We start from the raw sequence: 19680 nt of genomic DNA, 5'->3' as shown, positions 1-19680 counted from the left end.
AGATTTCGGGCCTGTCGCAAAAGAGTGGCGCTAGTAACGCCACCGTTAGCGAGCAAATCAGATTTGCTTTAAGTACACTAGTGGCCATTAAAATTGCTACACAAAGAAGAAATGTAGGTGATAAACGGGTATTCATTGGACAAATATATTATACTAGAACTGACATGTGATTACATTTTCACGCAATTTGGGTGCATAGATCCTAAGGAATCAGTACCCAGAACAACAACCTCCGGCTGTAATAACGGCCTTGATACCCCTGGGCATTGAGTCAAACAGAGCTTGGATGGCGTGTACAGGTACCGCTGCCCATGCAGCTTCAACACGATACCACAGTTCATCAAGAGTACTGACTGGCGTATTGTGACGAGCCAGTTGCTCGGCCACAATTGACCAGGCGTCTTCAATTGGTGAGAGATCTGGAGAATGTGCTGGCGAGGGCAGCAGTCGAACATTTTCTGTATCCAGAAAGGCCCGTACAGGACCTGCAATAAGCGGTCGTGCATTATCCTGCTGAAATGTAGGGTTTCGCAGGGATTGAATGAAGGGTAGAGCCACGGGTCGTAACACATCTGAAAAGTAACGTCCACTTTTCAAAGTGCCGTCAATGCGAACAAGAGGTGACCGAGGCGTGTAACCAATGGTACCCCATACCATCACGCCGGGTGATATGCCAGTATGGCGATGACGAATACTATACCAATGTGCATTCACCGCGATGACGCCAAACACGGATGCGACCATTATGATGCTGTAAACAGAGGCGGGATTCATCCGAAAAAATAGCGTTTTGCCATTGGTGCACACGGGTTCGTCGTTGAGTACACCATCGCAGGCGCTCCTGTCTGTGATGCAGTGTCAAGGGTAACCGCAGTCATGGTCTCCGAGCTGATAGTCCATGCTGCTGCAAACGTCGTCGAACTGTTCGTGCAGACGGTTGTTGTCTTCTAAACGTCCCCATCTGTTGACTCAGGGATCGAGACGTGACTGCACGATCCGTTACAGCCAGGCGTATAAGATGGCTGACATCTCGACTGCTAGTGATACGAGCCCGTTGGGATCCAGCACGGCGTTCCGTATTACACTCCTGAACCCACCGATTCCATATTCTGCTAACAGTCATTGGATCTCGACCAACGCGAGCAGCAATGTCGCCATACGATAAACCGCAATCGCGACAGGCTACAATCCGACCTTTAGGAAAGTCGGAAACGTGATGTTACGCATTTCTCCTCCTTGCACAAGGCATCACAACAACGTTTCACCAGGCAACGCCGGTCAATTGCTGTTTGTGTATGAGAAATTGGTTGGAAACTTTCCTCGTGTCAGCACGTTGTAGGTGTCGCCACCGGCGCCAACCTTGTGTGAATGCTCAGAAAAGCTATTCATTTGCATATCACAGCATCTTCTTCATGTCGGTTAAATTTCGCGTCTGTACCACGTCGTCTTCGTGGTGTAGCAATTTTAATGGCCAGTAGTGTACATGCTGCAACTGTCGCGAGCGTTAGTTACCTTTGAGTTTGAGCTGAGGGTGGGGGAAGTGATGTTGATGAAGTGACAAAGACGCCATTATGAACACCTCACTGAGTTCGAAAGAGGTCGTGCAGTGGGGCTGTGAGAAGCTGGACGTTCCTCCTGCGACACTGTAGGAAGACTTGGGAGGAACGCAGCCACTTTGCATGACATCTGACAGCGGTGATCACGACAATATACGGTCGCCATAAGATCGGGCTTCAGACGGATGCGTGGTGCTGCCGAGAGGGAAGCCCGTCGTGTTCGGCGTATGTCTCTAGCGCATCGTACTGCATATGCAGCAGAGAAGTAATTGGCACCACAGTGACACAACTAAATGTTTACATATCGGTTACTTCAAGGAGAGCTCCGAGCCGGCCACCTTGTAGCGTGCGGTCCAATGACCGCATACCGCCGCCATTGGCGACTTCAGTGGTGTCAAGCGAGAGCAGGGCAGGGTCGAGGTCTGCTTTGTTTTCTGTGGAAGACTGGTTCTGCCTCGGTTTCAATGATGGTCGTGTGTTGGTTAGAAGGAGGCCAGTTGAGGGCCTCCAACCAACCTGTCTGGGTGCTAGGCACTCCTGACTTACACTAGGATAACGGTCTGGGGTGTGATTTCGTATGACAGCAGAAGCACTGTCGTGGTTATACCACGCACCCTGACTGCAGAGTTGTATGTCAGCATGGTGATTTCGACCAGCTGTGCTGCCATTCATGAACAGCATTCCAGAGGGTGATTTCCAGTGGGATAATGCTTGCTACCGCTGTTGTAACACAACATGCTCTACAGAGTGTCGACACGTTGCCTTGGCCTGCACAATCACCAGATCTGTCGCCAGCCGAACATGTATGCGACATCATCGAATGAACAGCGTCATCCGCAAAAAGCATTAAACCTCCATTTATTGACCAATCAAGTGCTACAGACATGGAACTCCACAAACTACCATTCGGCACCTGTACAACACAATGCATGCACATTTGCATGCTTACTTTCAACATTATGGTGGTTACGCCGGTTATTAAAGAGCAGTTTACTATCTTTTGGTTCGAAAAATCGATTTTTTTTTAAATTTCATTTTAGGATCCGTAAAAGTGTTTAGAAACCACCCCTGAAACGGTTTTTCCGAATACGGAACGGAAATGCTTCTTATTCGCGGTTGAACAAAAAAATGCACCTGCCTGAAATCGGCCTTTTTCACGCGCCAGTTTTTTTTTTTCTTTCGGAGGACGAGTTATTGTACCGGTGCTTGGGAGGAAACAAACAAAATTCAAATGAAAGTTTGTACGCGTGTGTTTGGAAGTTAGCGCCCAAGCATTTGCGTTCTGGTGCGAAGACTGTGGAGATTGCGACTTTTCTGGCAGTGAGCAGCGTCAACGAACGGTATTCAGCAATTCTGAAGACCATGACAACGATGGACGGCACCCTGGGTCTCTATTCGACGCAGTTCGCCAAGCATTCGGACTACCACCGGATTCAAGCGGCCGACAACCGCTTTTCACCGGCCGTACGAGCGGCTCTGGAGCAGCGCAGGGTGGATCACATCGAGCAGAACGCCCTCTATAGGGAAGAGGAAGGACTAGTTTATGGACCCGTAATAGCAGATTGAACGCACGTTGCACAATATTGCATTTATATGTAGTCAAAACTTCAAACGCGTTTTCTCGAAATGACTTTTTTTTTTATCGCGCGGTATGGTAACTTCAAATCTACTGAACCGATTGGCATAATTCTTTGTTTCCAACGAAACTAACTAAATTGTCTAGGAGTTGTACCACTTTTATTCCGATCCATCAACTATAAATACTTTTACTTGGCCGACGAAGTCGCAAAATCGATGAAAAAACCCTTTTTTTTCAAATGGCCGCCAATTTGTTTCCTATAGTCCAAATAACTTAAGCGAGGTACAGCTCCTAAAGAATCTTACATACTTCGCTGACGTCAACTCAATTTTGATTTCAGACCAGCCGGCTGTCCTGTTACATACCACGCGTGGAGGTCTACATCGAAATTTTGTTTCGTTCCGACGGTACTTCCGCCTTTGTCCTTCGACATTTCCGGTCGAAAAAATTCCAGTTTCTAGAGGAAATGTGAATAAACATTCCGACAAAATTTGAAATTGATATCTATAAAACATCCCGACAAAACAATTCTTAAAAGAACATGCTTTCTTCGGGTCAAAGGTAGTAAACCTCCCTTTAATGTACCATGATTTAACATTTCAAATTCCCACTGACATTAAGCTGTGATCTTGCAATGTTACCAATTAAATATATTACCTAGAAAACTGTGTTCCCGAAATTTCATTACTCCACTTAATTATATTTCATCACTGCGATATTTGTTCCGTCGGTGCATGAACTGCCCGACGGAAAATGTGAAGCATCCAGAACGGAAAGAGGAAATTGAGCCGTGCTCCAGCTCACGTTTGTGCTGTTGGCAGGTTGGCGTCGTGTATTCGGATTGTGACCTCTCGTTTTCTTAGTGTGTTCACTGGCGCCACTACGTTTGCTCGCTTTGTCTGTCCGTGAGTGGCAGCAGCGGCGTTTATCGGTAGCGAGTACTGTGGTACTATCTTTGGAGCGACCTCTAGTATTTCCGGGCCGGAGTGTGTCGGCAGTTCAGTGGGGACGGAGCAGCAGCGAGGTCCGACAGCGCCAGTACTCGCCGAGCGAGCTGGCGGTATATGCACTGCCCGATGGAAGGATGTGGTCGCGAGAGTACACGACCACGTCGAGGTCCGGATTCAGCGAGTTTAAGTTGAATGGATCGTTACATTCGAGTAGTGAAACTTTCACTTGTGTGTGTGTGCCCGTCCGTTGAAGTGACCTCATGGCTATAAGTTGTCAGTCGATGATTCATACTGGGACCTTTCCGTGGCTGACTTGAGCGGGAACGACCGTTGGGTGGTCGTTCGGTCGTTCATCTCAGCGGACGACGTGTATTTGGTTTTCCGACCGTTTTTTTTCGACCGTTTCTGGCCCCTCTGTGTTTGTAATTCGTCCTGTTGCTCCACAGTGACTGGTTTTAATATTGTTTGAGTTGTTTGTGGTACTGTTTTCACGGATCCGTGTGTATCTAGTGTGGTTTTGAATTAGCAGTCATTTTAACGCTGTCTGCGTACTGGATTCGCGGAAGCAGCTTGTTGTGATTACCTCGGATTACTCTTGCGTCTGAACATGTTCTCTTGTATAATGTTTGTCGTTTTACGATGTCGAGAGTGTACCCCGATCGTCTGCCTGGCACGGGTGATTCCATCGTTGCATTGGACATCGGACGTTAGGTAGATTTTGCGAGAGTGTTGGTCTTGCGTTTAAACTGTGACTGGTTTGAGTTACCATCCTGGGCTGCCTGTCTCAGCTTACTTACGTTTGAGGGACTTTCCCAGGTCGATCCCTGGAGCACTGTCTGTGGATCACTCCCTTCTTTCTTTGGTCTGATTGTGTCAATTGTTTAAAAAATAATATTTTGTTTAAATTATTCCTATTTCTTGCGGCCTTCAGCCGACAAACAATTTGAATTCTTGTAAATAAGGCCTTCAGCCGTCGGTGTAGCTCGTGTTACATTTAATTTTTTTTATTTGGTTGTTTTAAAAATTATTTTGGTATTTTGAACGTGTAATTGCCTTCCTCATTTGTAATTCAGACCTTCAGCTATTAATTGTTCTGAAATATTGCTCGTGGCCTTCAGCCGACAAATAATTTGAATTCTTTCTTAATTAAGGTCTTCAGCCGTCAGTGTAGCTTGTGTTACAGTCATTTTATTCTAAAATGATTGTTTTTAAAAAATTATTTTCTTAAATAAAGTGTATGTGTTTACTGTGCAACCAACGGTAACTGATTAGGCCCCGTCCACACCTTTTCCTGCTTTCCCTAAGTCCGTCGTGGGTTGAGAGGTTATCTGATGTTATCTCAGCGATTACAAAAGCGAGTCAAACATACAAAGAACTTGGCGGTATGAGCCCACTAATCGGCATAACGTTGAACCCCCCTCTGACCTGAATGTACACTCTGATTCGATTGGGAATGGTGTCATAAAGTGTTGTATTTTCTCCTGATGTAAAATGAACCCGCAAATGTTCTGACCTGTCTTTCATATCCTGGATACTGGCATTGGCACGGAGTTGACGTCCGAGATGCTACCACAAACGTTCTGTTGGAGACAGACCTCGGAATCTTGCTGTCTACGGGAGTGCCTCAACATCACGCACACTATTCAGAGAGACAGGTGACATGGGTGGACAAGCATTGTCCTGCTGAAAAATGGCGCCACGATTCTGTCCCATTATACACTCATGCTCACAAATTAAGGATAATCATACATGGTGCAACAACGCTCTGGTGTGCGGTTTGCGGGTTTAAATCACCTTGGGGTACGACCATGCTGTGCATTTTACCTGCGTTCGTCGCACGGTGGCTCTGGCAGCAGCCCACATACGAAGAGGTGTGTTGTTGCCTGACAGAGTACGGTGCAGCGAGTAAGTGTGCAGACGTTTTCAGACGTGCTAATGGTGACTGTGTGTTGAAAGTGGCTCAAAGAACACATATTGATGACGTTATGAGGGGTAGAATACTAGGGCGACTGGATGCTGGTCAAACACAGCAGTTCGTAGCAAGGGCCCTCCGTGTGCCACAAAGTGTGATCTTAAAATTATGGCAACGATTCCAGCAGGCAGGAAACGTGTCCAGGCGCTACAGTACGGGACGTCCACAGTATACAACACCATAAGAAGACCGATATCTAACCATCAATGTCTGCAGACGGCCACCGAGTACTGCAGGAAGCCTTGCTCTGGACCTTACCGCAGCCACTGGAACAGTTGTCTCCAGACACATAGTCTACAGACGACTGAACAGACATGGTTTATTTGCCCGGAGATTTGCAAGGTGCATTCCACTGACCCCTGATCACAGGAGAGCCCGTAAAGCTTGGTATCAAGAACACAGTACATGGTCATTGGAACAGTGGTCTCTGGTTATGTTCACAGACGAGTCCAGGTATAGTCTGAACAGTGATTCTCGTCGGGTTTTCATCTGTCGTGAACCAGGAACCAGATATCAACTCCTTAATGTCCTTGAAAGGAACCTGTATGGAGGTCGTGGTTTGATGGTGTGGGGTGGGATTATGATTGGTGCACGTAAACCCCTGCGTGTCTTTGACGGAGGAACTGTAACAGGTCAGGTGTATCTGGACGTCATTTTGCACCAGTATGTTCGCCTTTTCGGAGATGCAATGGACCCCACCTTCCTCCTGATGGATGATAACGCACGGCCCCAGCGAGCTGCCGTCGTGGAGGAGTACCTTGAAACAGAAGATATCAGGCGAATGGAGTGGCCTGCCTGTTCTCCAGACCTAAACCCCATCGAGCACGCCTGGGATGCTCTCGGTCGACGTATCGCTGCACGTCTTCAAACCCCTAGGACACTTCAGGAGCTCCGACAGGCACTGGTGCAAGAATGGGAGGGTATACCCCAGCAGCTGCTCGACCACCTGATCCAGAGTATGCCAACCCGTTGTGCGGCCTGTGTACGTGTGCATGGTGATCATATCCCATATTGATGTCGGGATACATACGCAGGAAACAGTGGCGTTTTGTAGCACATGTGTTTCGGGACGGTTTTCTCAACTTATCACCAATACCGTGTACTTACAGATCTGTGTCGTGTGTGTTCCCTATGTGCCTATGCTATTAGCGCAAGTTTTGTGTAGTGCCACGTTCTGTGGCACCAAATTCTGCAATTATCCTTAATTTATGAGCATGAGTGTAGATACCACATGAAAATGCAAGATGTCCGTGAGGTACCGTTATGCCGCCACAGTGCCTTCGTCATTACTGTCCGTGACCCGAAGTGTTACCCGATGGCTCCCCATATTATGACGCCAGAACACCGCTGTGCCTCTCCAATATCTTTTCCGCCATACTCGCTATTTATCAGCCGCGGTAGCGCAGAACCGTTATTCGTCGCTGAACCCAATGCGATGCCACTCATCAGCAGCCCATCCTTCCCAATCAACGCACCACTCGAAACACAGCCGTTTGTGTTGCGATGTTATAGCAGCTTACACATGGAACGGTATCTCCCTAATACGGCTGCCGATAGTATCTGTCCAGTGTTGCAGGATGACACAGAACGTTGTAGGGAGTCCACTATTCGTTCTCAGAACATAGGCGCAGATGTGTAGTGATAACGGCGTGCTGGGTACACAGTCCTTCATTGTGATGGTCAGAAGTGGTCGACCTGAAGCTTATCGACGAGTAAGAACGACCTCAGATGCCATACAGTCCAACATGAGGCATTTGTTACATCCGAAAGCCGTACAAACAAGGATTTTGCACGATTCGACCTGCCAGCTAAACAGAGATTCGCAATTATTCCTCTTTAAAACTCTGTCTGGTGATGATAACGTTGTCTCACACGAATGTGCGACATATCCGTGCCCTTCATTGTGATCACGCGACTTCTGACGCTGTCACGCCCTCACATACCCTACAAGGCCTGGCAACAAAGCTATGCACGAACGACACTAATGCACACCAGTAGCCATTCCACCTGGCACTGCTGGTGTGTGCATGTACGAAGTTATACTGACATCCGTCCATGTCTTTTGGGCGCTTCATTTTTTTCTCAAGCTGTGTATATCTCAACACCCCGACATATTCTATGGTGCTACAATAATCTCTGAATTTAGTATCTGTTTGACATTATAATCAGAGCTCTTGCATTAGGAGCAAGCTCTTCCAATAATGAGCCTCTGAATACATTACTAATTTTATTTAACAACTTCATTGTTCATTGCAGATTATTTTCGGTGCAACTTAATCTGGTCTCCAATAGAAATATCACACGATAGTAAGACAGTGTGGTTGTGTGAGCTTTCTTTTTCGATTCTCGGAATTATGTTGAGTGTCCAGCCCCGGTAGCTGAGTGGTCAGTGCGACAGAATGTCAATCCTAAGGGCCCGGGTTCGATTCCCTGCTGGGATGGAGATTCTTCTCCGCTCAGGGACTGCGTGTTGTGTTGTCCTAATCATCATCATTTCATACCCATCGACGGACAAGTCACTGAAGTGGCGTCAAATCGAAAGACTTGCACCGGGCGAACGGTTTACCCAACGGGGGGCCCTAGCCACACAACATTTATTTATTATGTCGAGTTCTGATCATACAGGAAAGATCCGGAAACCGTATGACACTGGTTTGTCTCCTGAGAAACAAAAAGTATTGTTTCCTCATGGACAGAAAATGAGTGCAGAGCACACAGATTACATCTGCTACATTTTTTCAAGGGATCTGTGAGGTAGCGGTTTTACATGTCAGGCTTACAGATCAACAAGGCATATGTGTCAGGAGAAAACAGAAGCTGTACACCATGACCGGATGAGGCTGGCGGTACAAGTCCACATGACCAGCCCTTTTCGTAGACATTGCGCTGAGCAGATCAATCGCCATTAAACATCCGGCCACAGATCCACTGGCTTTATTTGTAACTCGACATTCCCTCTGAGTGAGGGACTACCTGTGTAAATGGTACTCCCTAATATTATCAGCAAGAGGCAATAAATTTAACTTCAACCCGAAGGCGCTCTGGATGGCAACTGCCATGGACTAATTATCGGGCCCCAGAAAGGGTTTCTGGCAGCATGCGCCCTGTCTGCTAGCGAAGATCATAATTATTTTACATTAAATTGAATCTAGAAAAGTTCACATGTCTAAAATTTTAATATGCAATTCAATGAAGCAACTAAGACAGCCGCCAAAAATACACTCCTGGAAATTGAAATAAGAACACCGTGAATTCATTGTCCCAGGAAGGGGAAACTTTATTGACACATTCCTGGGGTCAGATACATCACATGATCACACTGACAGAACCACAGGCACATAGACACAGGCAACAGAGCAAGCACAATGTCGGCACTAGTACAGTGTATATCCACCTTTCGCAGCAATGCAGGCTGCTATTCTCCCATGGAGACAATCGTAGAGATGCTGGATGTAGTCCTGTGGAACGGCTTGCCATGCCATTTCCACCTGGCGCCTCAGTTGGACCACCGTTCGTGCTGGACGTGCAGACCGCGTGAGACGACGCTTCATCCAGTCCCAAACATGCTCAATGGGGGACAGATCCGGAGATCTTGCTGGCCAGGGTAGTTGACTTACACCTTCTAGAGCACGTTGGGTGGCACGGGATACATGCGGACGTGCATTGTCCTGTTGGAACAGCAAGTTCCCTTGCCGGTCTAGCAATGGTAGAACGATGGGTTCGATGACGGTTTGGATGTACCGTGCACTATTCAGTGTCCCCTCGACGATCACCAGTGGTGTACGGCCAGTGTAGGAGATCGCTCCCCACACCATGATGCCGGGTGTTGGCCCTGTGTGCCTCGGTCGTATGCAGTCCTGATTGTGGCGCTCACCTGCACGGCGCCAAACACGCATACGACCATCATTGGCACCAAGGCAGAAGCGACTCTCATCGCTGAAGACGACACGTCTCCATTCGTCCCTCCATTCACGCCTGTTGCGACACCACTGGAGGCGGGCTGCACGATGTTGGGGCGTGAGCGGAAGACGGCCTAACGGTGTGCGGGACCGTAGCCCAGCTTCATGGAGACGGTTGCGAATGGTCCTCGCCGATACCCCAGGAGCAACAGTGTCCCTAATTTGCTGGGAAGTGGCGGTGCGATCCCCTACGGCACTGCGTAGGATCCTACGGTCTTGGCGTGCATCCGTGCGTCGCTGCGGTCCGGTCCCAGGTCGACGGGCACGTGCACCTTCCGCCGACCACTGGCGACAACATCGATGTACTGTGGAGACCTCACGCCCCACGTGTTGAGCAATTCGGCGGTACGTCCACCCGGCCTCCCGCATGGCCACTATACGCCCTCGCTCAAAGTCCGTCAACTGCACATACGGTTCACGTCCACGCTGTCGCGGCATGCTACCAGTGTTAAAGACTGCGATGGAGCTCCGTATGCCACGGCAAACTGGCTGACACTGACGGCGGCGGTGCACAAATGCTGCGCAGCTAGCGCCATTCGACGGCCAACACCGCGGTTCCTGGTGTGTCCGCTGTGCCGTGCGTGTGATCATTGCTTGTACAGCCCTCTCGCAGTGTCCGGAGTAAGTATGGTGGGCCTGACACACCGGTGTCAATGTGTTCTTTTTTCCATTTCCAGGAGTGTATATGTATAATGAGTAAATCCAATGCCGACAAGAAAATCGTAGCACGAGGAGTTGTACGCCATGAACCAAAGTAGGTAGGCGAGGTTCTACATCTGAATGATGATATCTATTCAGATTTCGGGCCAGTCGCATAAGAGTGGCTAACGAGATTCAAATCAGATTTCCTGTAAATATACGCTGTAACGGTCGTGAGTTGCCATTGGGGCTGGACCTTTCACGATGGACGCGGTGGGCTGATGATAGTGGAGAATGCCTTTAAGGCGACAAAGACGCCACTATCTACACCTCACTGAGTTTGAACGAGGTCGTGTAATACGAGAAGCTGGAGGTTCCTTCTGCGGCACTGCAGAGAGACTTGGCAGGAATGTAGCCACTGTACATGATTGCTGGCAGCAGTGGTCACGAGAATGTACAATCACAAGAAGATCGATCTCCGGACGGCCACGTGGCACTACCAAGGAGGGAGATCATCTTGTTCGGTGTGTCGTTCTGGCGCATCGTACCGCATCTGAAGCAGCAATCTGAGCTGCAGCTGGTATCACAATGACACAACGAAGTGTTACAAATCGGTTACTTCAAGGACAGCTCCGAGCCGAGCGTGCATTACACTGACCCCGAACCACCGCCGTTTGCGACTACAATGGTGTCAAGCGAGAGCTCAATGGAAGGCAGGCTGAAGGTCTGTTGTGTTTTCTGATGAAATCTGGTTCTGCCTCGGTGCCAGTGATGGCAACCGTGTCTTGGTCAGAAGCGTGCAAGCTGAGGGCCTGCAACCAACCTGTATGCGTGCTAGACACACTGGATCTACGCCTGGAGTTATGGTCGGGGGTACGATATCATATGACAGCATGAGCACTCTTGTTGTCACCCCACGCTTTCTGACTGCAAATTTGCACATCAGTCTGGTGATTCGACCTGTTGTGTTGCCATTGATAAACAGCATACAAGAGTTGTTTTCCAGTAAGATAACGCTGTTCCATATACTGGTTTTGTAACCTAACATGCTCTACAGAGTTTCGACATGTTGCCTTTGCCTGCACAATCACCACATATGTCTGCAGTCGAATATATACGGGCCATCACTGGACAACTCCAGTGTCATCCACAAACAGCATAAACCGTCCCTATATTGAGAGAACAAGTGCAACAGCCATGGAACTCCATCCCACAAACTGACATCCGGCACTTGTACACTTTCGCAAGCTTGCATTCAACATTCTGTCAGCTACGCCGGTTATTAATGTACCAGAATGTCACATCTGCAACGGCTTATCTGGCTCTTCCATTGACCTTTTATCTAGCGATGTTAATCACTTAAACATTTTATCTAGACAAAGGTATTCCCGAAATTTCATTACTCTGCATTAATTATTTTTTGGTGCTGCGATTTTTTGCCATCAATGTATATGGTGGAGTAGTTTTAGCTACATTATGTTTTGAATTTTCTGAAACAGGCATATACTTTTTAACTTCTACAAGTGTCGAATTACGACACTGACGTTCTTAAAAAAAATGAGATCCTATGTCTTTTATGTGGCACTGGAAAGTGCCTCCCAAGCGTACCTGAACGACACAACATATATGGAACTTGATCGAATAGAACTGTAGAGTTCACCGGTCGGGTTAGGCCTTTGGTGGGTGTGGAAGTTGAGCAGGTGAGGTGCTGACGCTACTGGTGTAAGAGTCCGAGATCAGGAGCAGGGGAACATTGACTGTCTTACGACTCACAGTGTCAGTGAAACGGCAGTATCTGGAATAACATTTGTTTACTACGTAAAGTGTTGAAAATTACGAGTGTCTTCAGAACTGCAGTCGACAGCCGGGCACTGCCCTGTGTCTGTCACTGCTCGAGCTGAGCTTGAGAGGAAGGGGGTGCCTCTCCAGATGTTCCTTGATCGCCTAGTCTAGTATCCACCTGAGCATTCTCGAAGAGGGACGTACCCTTAGGCGAGTGTCGACAGCGCGTCATAGATGACTATTAGTTTAGCTGTAGGAAAGGTAAAGGCACTAGAGAGGCAGTTCTAATGTTGCAGTTAATAATGGAAGCAAGACTAAACAAAAATGTAGCGACGTTCACAGGATCTGTCGACTTGGGGAAAAAGTTCGCCAGTATCAAATAGTGTAAGACGTTCGAAATTCTGAGAAAGACAGAGGTAATCTATGGGAAAAGACGGGTAATATCCAACTAAAAAGGCTGTAAACCAGGAATGTAGTCATTTGCCCCTGCTGTTCAATCTGTACATCGAAGAAGCAATGGCGGAAATACAAGAAAGATTCAAGAGTAGAACTAAAATTCAAGGTGAAAGGATATCAATGATAATCTTCGCTGGTTATATTGATATCCTCAGTGAAAGTAATGAAGTATTACAGGATCTGTCGAATGGAATGAAGAGTGTAATGGGTACAGGATATGAATTGAGAGTAAGTCGAAGAAATCTGAAAGTAATGAGAAGTAGCAGAAATGATAACAGCGAGGAACTCAACGTCAAGATTGGTGATGGCGAAGTAGACGAATTTACGGCATTTTGCTACCTAGATAGCAAAATAACCCATGACAGGCAGAGCAAGGAGGACATAAAAACCAGACTAGCACTGGCAAACAGGGGATTCCTGGCCAAGAGAATTCTGCTAGTATCAAGCATATTCGGCCGGCCGCTGTGGCCGAGCGGTTCTAGGTGCTTGAGTCCGGAATAGCTCTGCTGCTACGGTCGCAGGTTCGAATTCTGCCTCGGGTATGGATGCGTGTGATGTCCTTAGGTTAGTTAGGTTTAACTAGTTCCAAGTCTAGGCGACTGATGACCTCAGATGTTAAGTCCCATAGTGCTTAGAGCCAGTTGAACCAAGCATTCGCGTTAATTTAAGAAAGAAGTTTTTGAGTATGTTTTCTGGTGCACAGCACTGTGTGGTAGTGAAACATGGACTGTGGTAAAACCGGAAAAGAAGGGAGTCGGGGCATTTAAGATGTGATGCTATAGAAGAATATTGATATATAGTTGGACTGATAAGCTAAGGAATGAGGAAGTTCTCCGGAAAATCGGCGAGGAAAGGAATATATGCGAAACACTTGCAAAAAGATGGGTAGGACGTCTGTTAAGACTTCGCCGAATAACTTCCAATGGTACTAGAAGGAGCTGTAGAGGAAGACAGAGATTGGAATACATACATAAAATAATTGAGGATGCGGGTTGCAAGTACTACTCTGAAATGGAGAGGTTGGCACAGGAGAGCAGCTCGTGGAGGGCCGTATCAAACCAGTCAGAAGACTGATGACTCAACAAAAAAATCATGGCGGTGGGTGTTGTAAAGGCGAAACCAAAGGGCCTAGATCGGCAACAGAGGGTGCAGTCAGGAAGGCGGTACTGTGTACAACCGTGGAAGCGGTAGTCCGGTGTCTCTCCCGACAGATTGTAAGCGGAAGTCTGCATTCACTCGGCATGGTCCCTCATCAAGGGAAGACCCAAGCTAACCCACATCTTCTTCATACACGGAATGAATTAGCAATTGCGAATAAGGACAACCATCAGCTGCAGAACTGATCTGGCTATCCATGGACGACTCACAGCCAGATCCAAACTTCTGTATGTCGTCAACCACGCCTCTACACATCTTCTTCAGTCAATGCGGCTGCTAGGTACCAGTGGCACCTTACAGCTTCTAAGTTGCAATGTGGCTGGCAGGCTGTGGTCAAAATGGAACTAGCGCAGATTTCGATCGCAGTTGCAGCAAAGTTTTGCTCTGCATGTAAGAATTTTACTTGTACATTAAAAATATGCGTACAATATTTGCCATCGACATTTACGCTGCACTTGACAGTCATGAGCATGTTCAGTCAGCGAGTTCAAAAATGGGTTGTTGGTAGCTCTTAACAAAAGATTACCAGGATGAACGTGACCATAAAGTTGCCCATCACAGTAGGAGCCCTCCATGAATGCCTGCATGAACCAGGTTTCCGAGTCACACTGCGTGCGGGCGGTGTTTGAAAGCTCTCTGGCATGAAGTCATCATATCCAGGTACAGTCCTGCAGTACCGAGCAAAACCTGCGAAGACTGGAGAACAGAGCTGATTGTTTCGGATGCACATCAGCAACGAAATTCAATCAATCGACGATGGTGTGAACTGATAGTCGTTAAGAGCACTGTGATCTTCAGCACCGCCATGAACTGTCGGAAGAATAGCACATCAAGTCGATTGAATGTAAAATGTGTACACAGGAGGTAAGGTCTTGACTGTATACACCACGATTTGCGGTCGGATATAATCGATATGAATCCTGTCACGATATGTCTCTAGCGAACCAATCAGAAGAAGAGAATCCTTCGTATATCACCTCACTCATTCCTCTTCGACGGGCTTCGCAGATAAGCAGATGACTGACTTCCGCTCTTCGTAACAACTCTTCGTCACTATCAGATTCTTGGTCATCCATAAGTTTTTCACAATGAGACAAGTCTTCTTCAGCGTATTCGTATTCTTCAATATAAATGGTTCAAATGGTTCTGAGCACTATGGGACCTAACATCTGTGGTCATCAGTCCCCTAGAACTTAGAACTACTTAAACCTAACAAACCTAAGGACATCACACACATCCATGCCCGAGGCAGGATTCGAACCTGCGACCGTAGCAGTCGCGCGGTTCCGGACTGCGCGCCTAGAACTGCCAGACCACCGCGGCCGGCTCTTCAGTATAGTCTATTGTATTTTCATGGTGTATATTATTACCATTGGCTGCCACTGTTTCAAATATTATATTCCTCTCCTTGACTGTAATTTATCTGGACTTTCTTTTGTGTTTGTAAATGACACGATTACTTTGACGGTGAGAGTAACGTGACACGCTACAAAATCGGTAAAATCACAGACGGACTGAGTAACTGACGAAGATGATGCGACACAGACGAGGGTCACTATTATACTGGTTTCCTTGCTCTTAAGCGTAATGTCTCTCTGGTTCCCTGACATGTGGTATCGGACACTTAGTCAGGTGACCTTCTGTATGGTGTGGCGTGTGTCGACTATAGCAAACGCTGCAAGTAAGTACATTAGTAGTAGTAGCTTTATTCATCCGTAGATCTATTTTTACAAGTATATAGGACATGCCAAAATATTTACAAGTTTAGATCAATTTCAAAAATGTTCAAATGTGTATGAAATCGTATGGGACTTAACTGCTAAGGTGGTGGTGGTAATTAGTGTTTAACGTCCCGTCGACAACGAGGTCATTAGAGACGGAGCGCAAGCTCGGGTTAGGGAAGGATGGGGAAGGAAATCGGCCGTGCCCTTTCAAAGGAACCATCCAGGCATTTGTCTGAAACGATTTAGGGAAATCACGGAAATCCTAAATCAGGATGGCCGGAGACGGGATTGAACCGTCGTCCTCCCGAATGCGAGTCCAGTGTTAACTGCTAAGGTCATCAGCCCCTTAGCCTACACACTACTTAACCTAAATTATCTTAAGGACAAACACAAACACACACACACACACACACACACACACACACACACACACACACACACATGCCCGAGGGAGGACTCGAACCTCCGCCGGGACCAGTTGCACAGCCCATGACTGCAGCGACTGAGACCGCTCGGCTAATCCCGCGCGGCCAATTTAAAATAAGCTAATTCGTATTCACATCCATTTACAGACTTCTAGTTAGAGACAATCATTAGATTTACTCCTAGTATACAATACTTTTTTTACAAATAACTTATTAAATAATGTAATGCCACACTGTCCACTCATATCTCACTATCAGTCACTGCACACGCTGCACTCACATTGTTTCATAACACTTCACTCACTACACACACAAACACTCATACACTGGTGATCTCTAGGCCATTTTCTGTACCGCAACTTCCAATTTGCTATCCTGAAAAACTGAATCAGCATCCCTCTATAAAGAGTGCGATAATGAGCTCAGAAAGAGGAACAGGTATTAGTATTGTGCAATGCATAGCTTGGGGGTAAGTTTTTCGAGGGAAGGAAAAAAGGAAAAAAAAACCATAGTGTGACGGTGTTATGTGGAACGTTGGAATAAGGAGAACATGGAATCGAACCCAGGACCTTTCTGATGCACATTATCACAAACTGTAACGCTATCGCTACACCATTGCTAGTGTATTTTGCTAGTGTATTAGCTAGAGGAACACTGTCTATGACGACTACAGTTACTAAAATCATGATATCACGTTAGGTACCGAAGTCAAATGTCCTCCCCAACACAAACCTCAATTCATATCTTCGGCTTATTTTCCCCCTAAATTGTCACTATTGCCAAATCTCTCCGGCACTGAAATAGTACCCCAGCGTTTGACGTAATGGCGAAGTGCTGTACCACAGATGATCGACTAGATCTTATAATTAAATTTTCCCCGAGGCATTTAAGTCTCATCTTTCTGTACGCTAATGCTGGAAGCTGCATGGTGTAATTGTCAGCTTTTCTGCCTAATAAGCGTGGAGGCACACGTTCCAGTCCCGGCTGTGGCACAGATTTTAATTCATTTCTTCAGTTTCCAGCATTATCGTAGATAAAGATGAGGCTTAAATGTCTTGAGGAAAAGTTAGTACTAAGCACTTGTATAAGTAAAAAGCTTTTTTATTTTTTCATTTATTATAACTAGTCGCTTCAACGAATGGAAGGGACCTTCCAAGATTCCTCAAATAAAGGGTTACAGAAAATCATGTGCAACTTGCTAACATTGGAAATAACAGCGTAGTGGCAGAAAAGCAAATGAAAAATTTCAGCTTCATAGACCTCTTGTTGTTTATGTTTCAATATGACTTATACAATTTACGGTGAAAAAGAGACTTCTTGACAAAAAGAAAATCAAAGCATTGCTTATTCGTCGTTTCCTGTTTACTTTTTTTTGCTTACCTTTCTACTACGTACTGAGGTAAATGGTAAGATGTAACAATTATTTGTTTATTTTTCGTACAGGGTATTCATGGGCGAAAGTGAAGTCTCGAAGTACTTCCGCAAGATGGTGAGCGACACAGTTGCGTACAGGGAGGAGAACAACGTGGCGAGGAACGACTTCATGCACCTGCTGATCCAGCTGAAGAACAAGGGGTGTGTAGACAGTGACAAGCAGAGGGAGCGCAGGGAGGGGGACGAGGACGACACGTGGAGTGAGTTTTCCAGGCTGCTCTCTTTAATGTCAATACTGAACCGTTACTCTGTACGGGTGTAATATAAGAAAAAAATAAAAATCACCGTTTAACGTCTAGACGACGATGTGGTGACTGGAGACGGTGGATGTAAGGTAAAATGAGCACGGAAATAACATAGATAATCTGTTCAACACAACAATTTTCAACTCAAATACTTCACGTCTGGAGTAGTCACGTTCAATATCGTGAACGCACACCTAACACGTTTAAGAGTATCTGAGCTACCGAAAACAGGCTGAATTCTGATGAGGGTTGACGTGCATAAATCCTTAATGTTGGTCCATGTAGTTTTATTGTATTCCTTGTGAAGAAAGAACTCCTCGTTTGATACTGGAGAATGGTAAGAGGCCCCAACTTTTTTTTTTTCGAATACAGACACTGGTGGTTAAATAACATCCAGTTCAGGTGAACAGGAAGGCTTGTTAGCTCATCCTTGTCCTCCTTAAATTAACCTAGAACGTCAGAGATGTGAATGGGGGCATTATCTATTGGTAACTGTAATTTCCTGTCGGTAATACAGCTTTCTCCAGTGAATTGGTATAATAACGTAGCCAACTTTTGCACTCTTGATAAATGTCATGTGCTGAGGAATCAACCCTAAGGACAATCGGAAAGTTTTCTATAACACTGAAATAATTTTCATTGACGTTCAACCACCATCGTAAGAATATATTGATGGAGATTGCTACCTATTCAATGTAAAAAAACGGGAAATATGCAAAGAATATACCGAGTGTTAATAAGGAGTGCTTTGGCTGCTATCATAATAGTGAGAATGTCAATGGTTTATTAACCGGCTGTAGCGTTGAAGAACTGGTGAGCCAAGGATATACACACATCAAAAGAAGTTTTGCGACACCTCGGTTCCGAAACCTGTACAGAAAATTGGAATAGATATCAACATAAACATCATTTCCGCCATTTTTTATTGCTCATGATAGCAACACATTGCATGTAGTACCATCATACAGTCAGACCTTCAGAAATGGTGGTCCAGATTGCTGTACACAACGGTACCTCTAATACCCAGTAGCACGTCCTCTTGCACTGATGCATGCCTGTATTCCTCGTGGCACACTATCCACAAGTTCATCAAGGCACTGTTGGTCCAGATTGTCACGCTCCTCAACGGCGATTCGGCGTAGATCCTTCAGAGTGGTTGGTGAGTCACATCGTCCAAAAACAGCCCCTTTCAGTCTATCCTAGGCATGTTCGATAGGGTTCACGTCTGGAGAACATTCTGGCCACTCTAGTCGAGCGATGTGTTTATCCTGAAGGAAGTCGTTCACAAGATGTGCACGTTGGGGTCGCGAATTGTAGTCCATGAAGACGAATGCCCCGCCAATATACTGCCGATACGGTTGCACTATCGGTGGAAGGACGGCATACACGTATGGTACAGCCATTACGGCGCCTTCCATGATCACCAGCGGCGTACGTTGGCCCTACATAATGCCACCCCAAAACAGCAGGAAGTCTCCACCTTGCTGCACTCGCTGGACAGTGTGTCTAAGGCGTTCAGCATGGCCAGGTTGCCTCCAGACATGTCTCCGACGATTGTCTGGTTGAAGGAATATGCGACACTCATCGGTGAAGAGAACGTGATGCCAATCCTGAGCAGGCCATTCGGCATGTTGTTGGACCCATCTGTACCACGCTGCATGGTGTCGTAGTTGCAAAGATGGACTCCGCCATGGACTTCGGGAGTGAAGTTGCTCGTCATGCAGCCTTTGGAGTAACACGACGTCCTGTTGCTGCATGAAAACATTATTCATCATGGTGGCGTTGCTGTCAGGGTTCCTCC

General features: G+C 46.6%; 1 protein-coding gene across 1 annotated transcript in view; it reads left to right on the top strand.

Annotated features, from left to right (window-relative positions):
* Positions 1-19680, top strand: part of LOC124615513 (cytochrome P450 6k1-like) — a 90147-nt gene that overhangs the window by 43079 nt on the left and 27388 nt on the right. The window contains exon 4 of the mRNA XM_047143472.1: positions 17644-17834. Within this exon, the coding sequence (XP_046999428.1) occupies positions 17644-17834 (191 nt within the window). The remainder of the gene's footprint in view (positions 1-17643; positions 17835-19680) is intronic.

This window comes from Schistocerca americana, chromosome 5 (assembly GCF_021461395.2).
Source record: "Schistocerca americana isolate TAMUIC-IGC-003095 chromosome 5, iqSchAmer2.1, whole genome shotgun sequence".
In the NCBI taxonomy this organism is placed as follows: domain Eukaryota; kingdom Metazoa; phylum Arthropoda; class Insecta; order Orthoptera; family Acrididae; genus Schistocerca; species Schistocerca americana.
The sequence above is the reverse complement of the archived record's forward strand: the minus strand, read 5'-3'. Positions and strand labels throughout refer to the sequence as shown.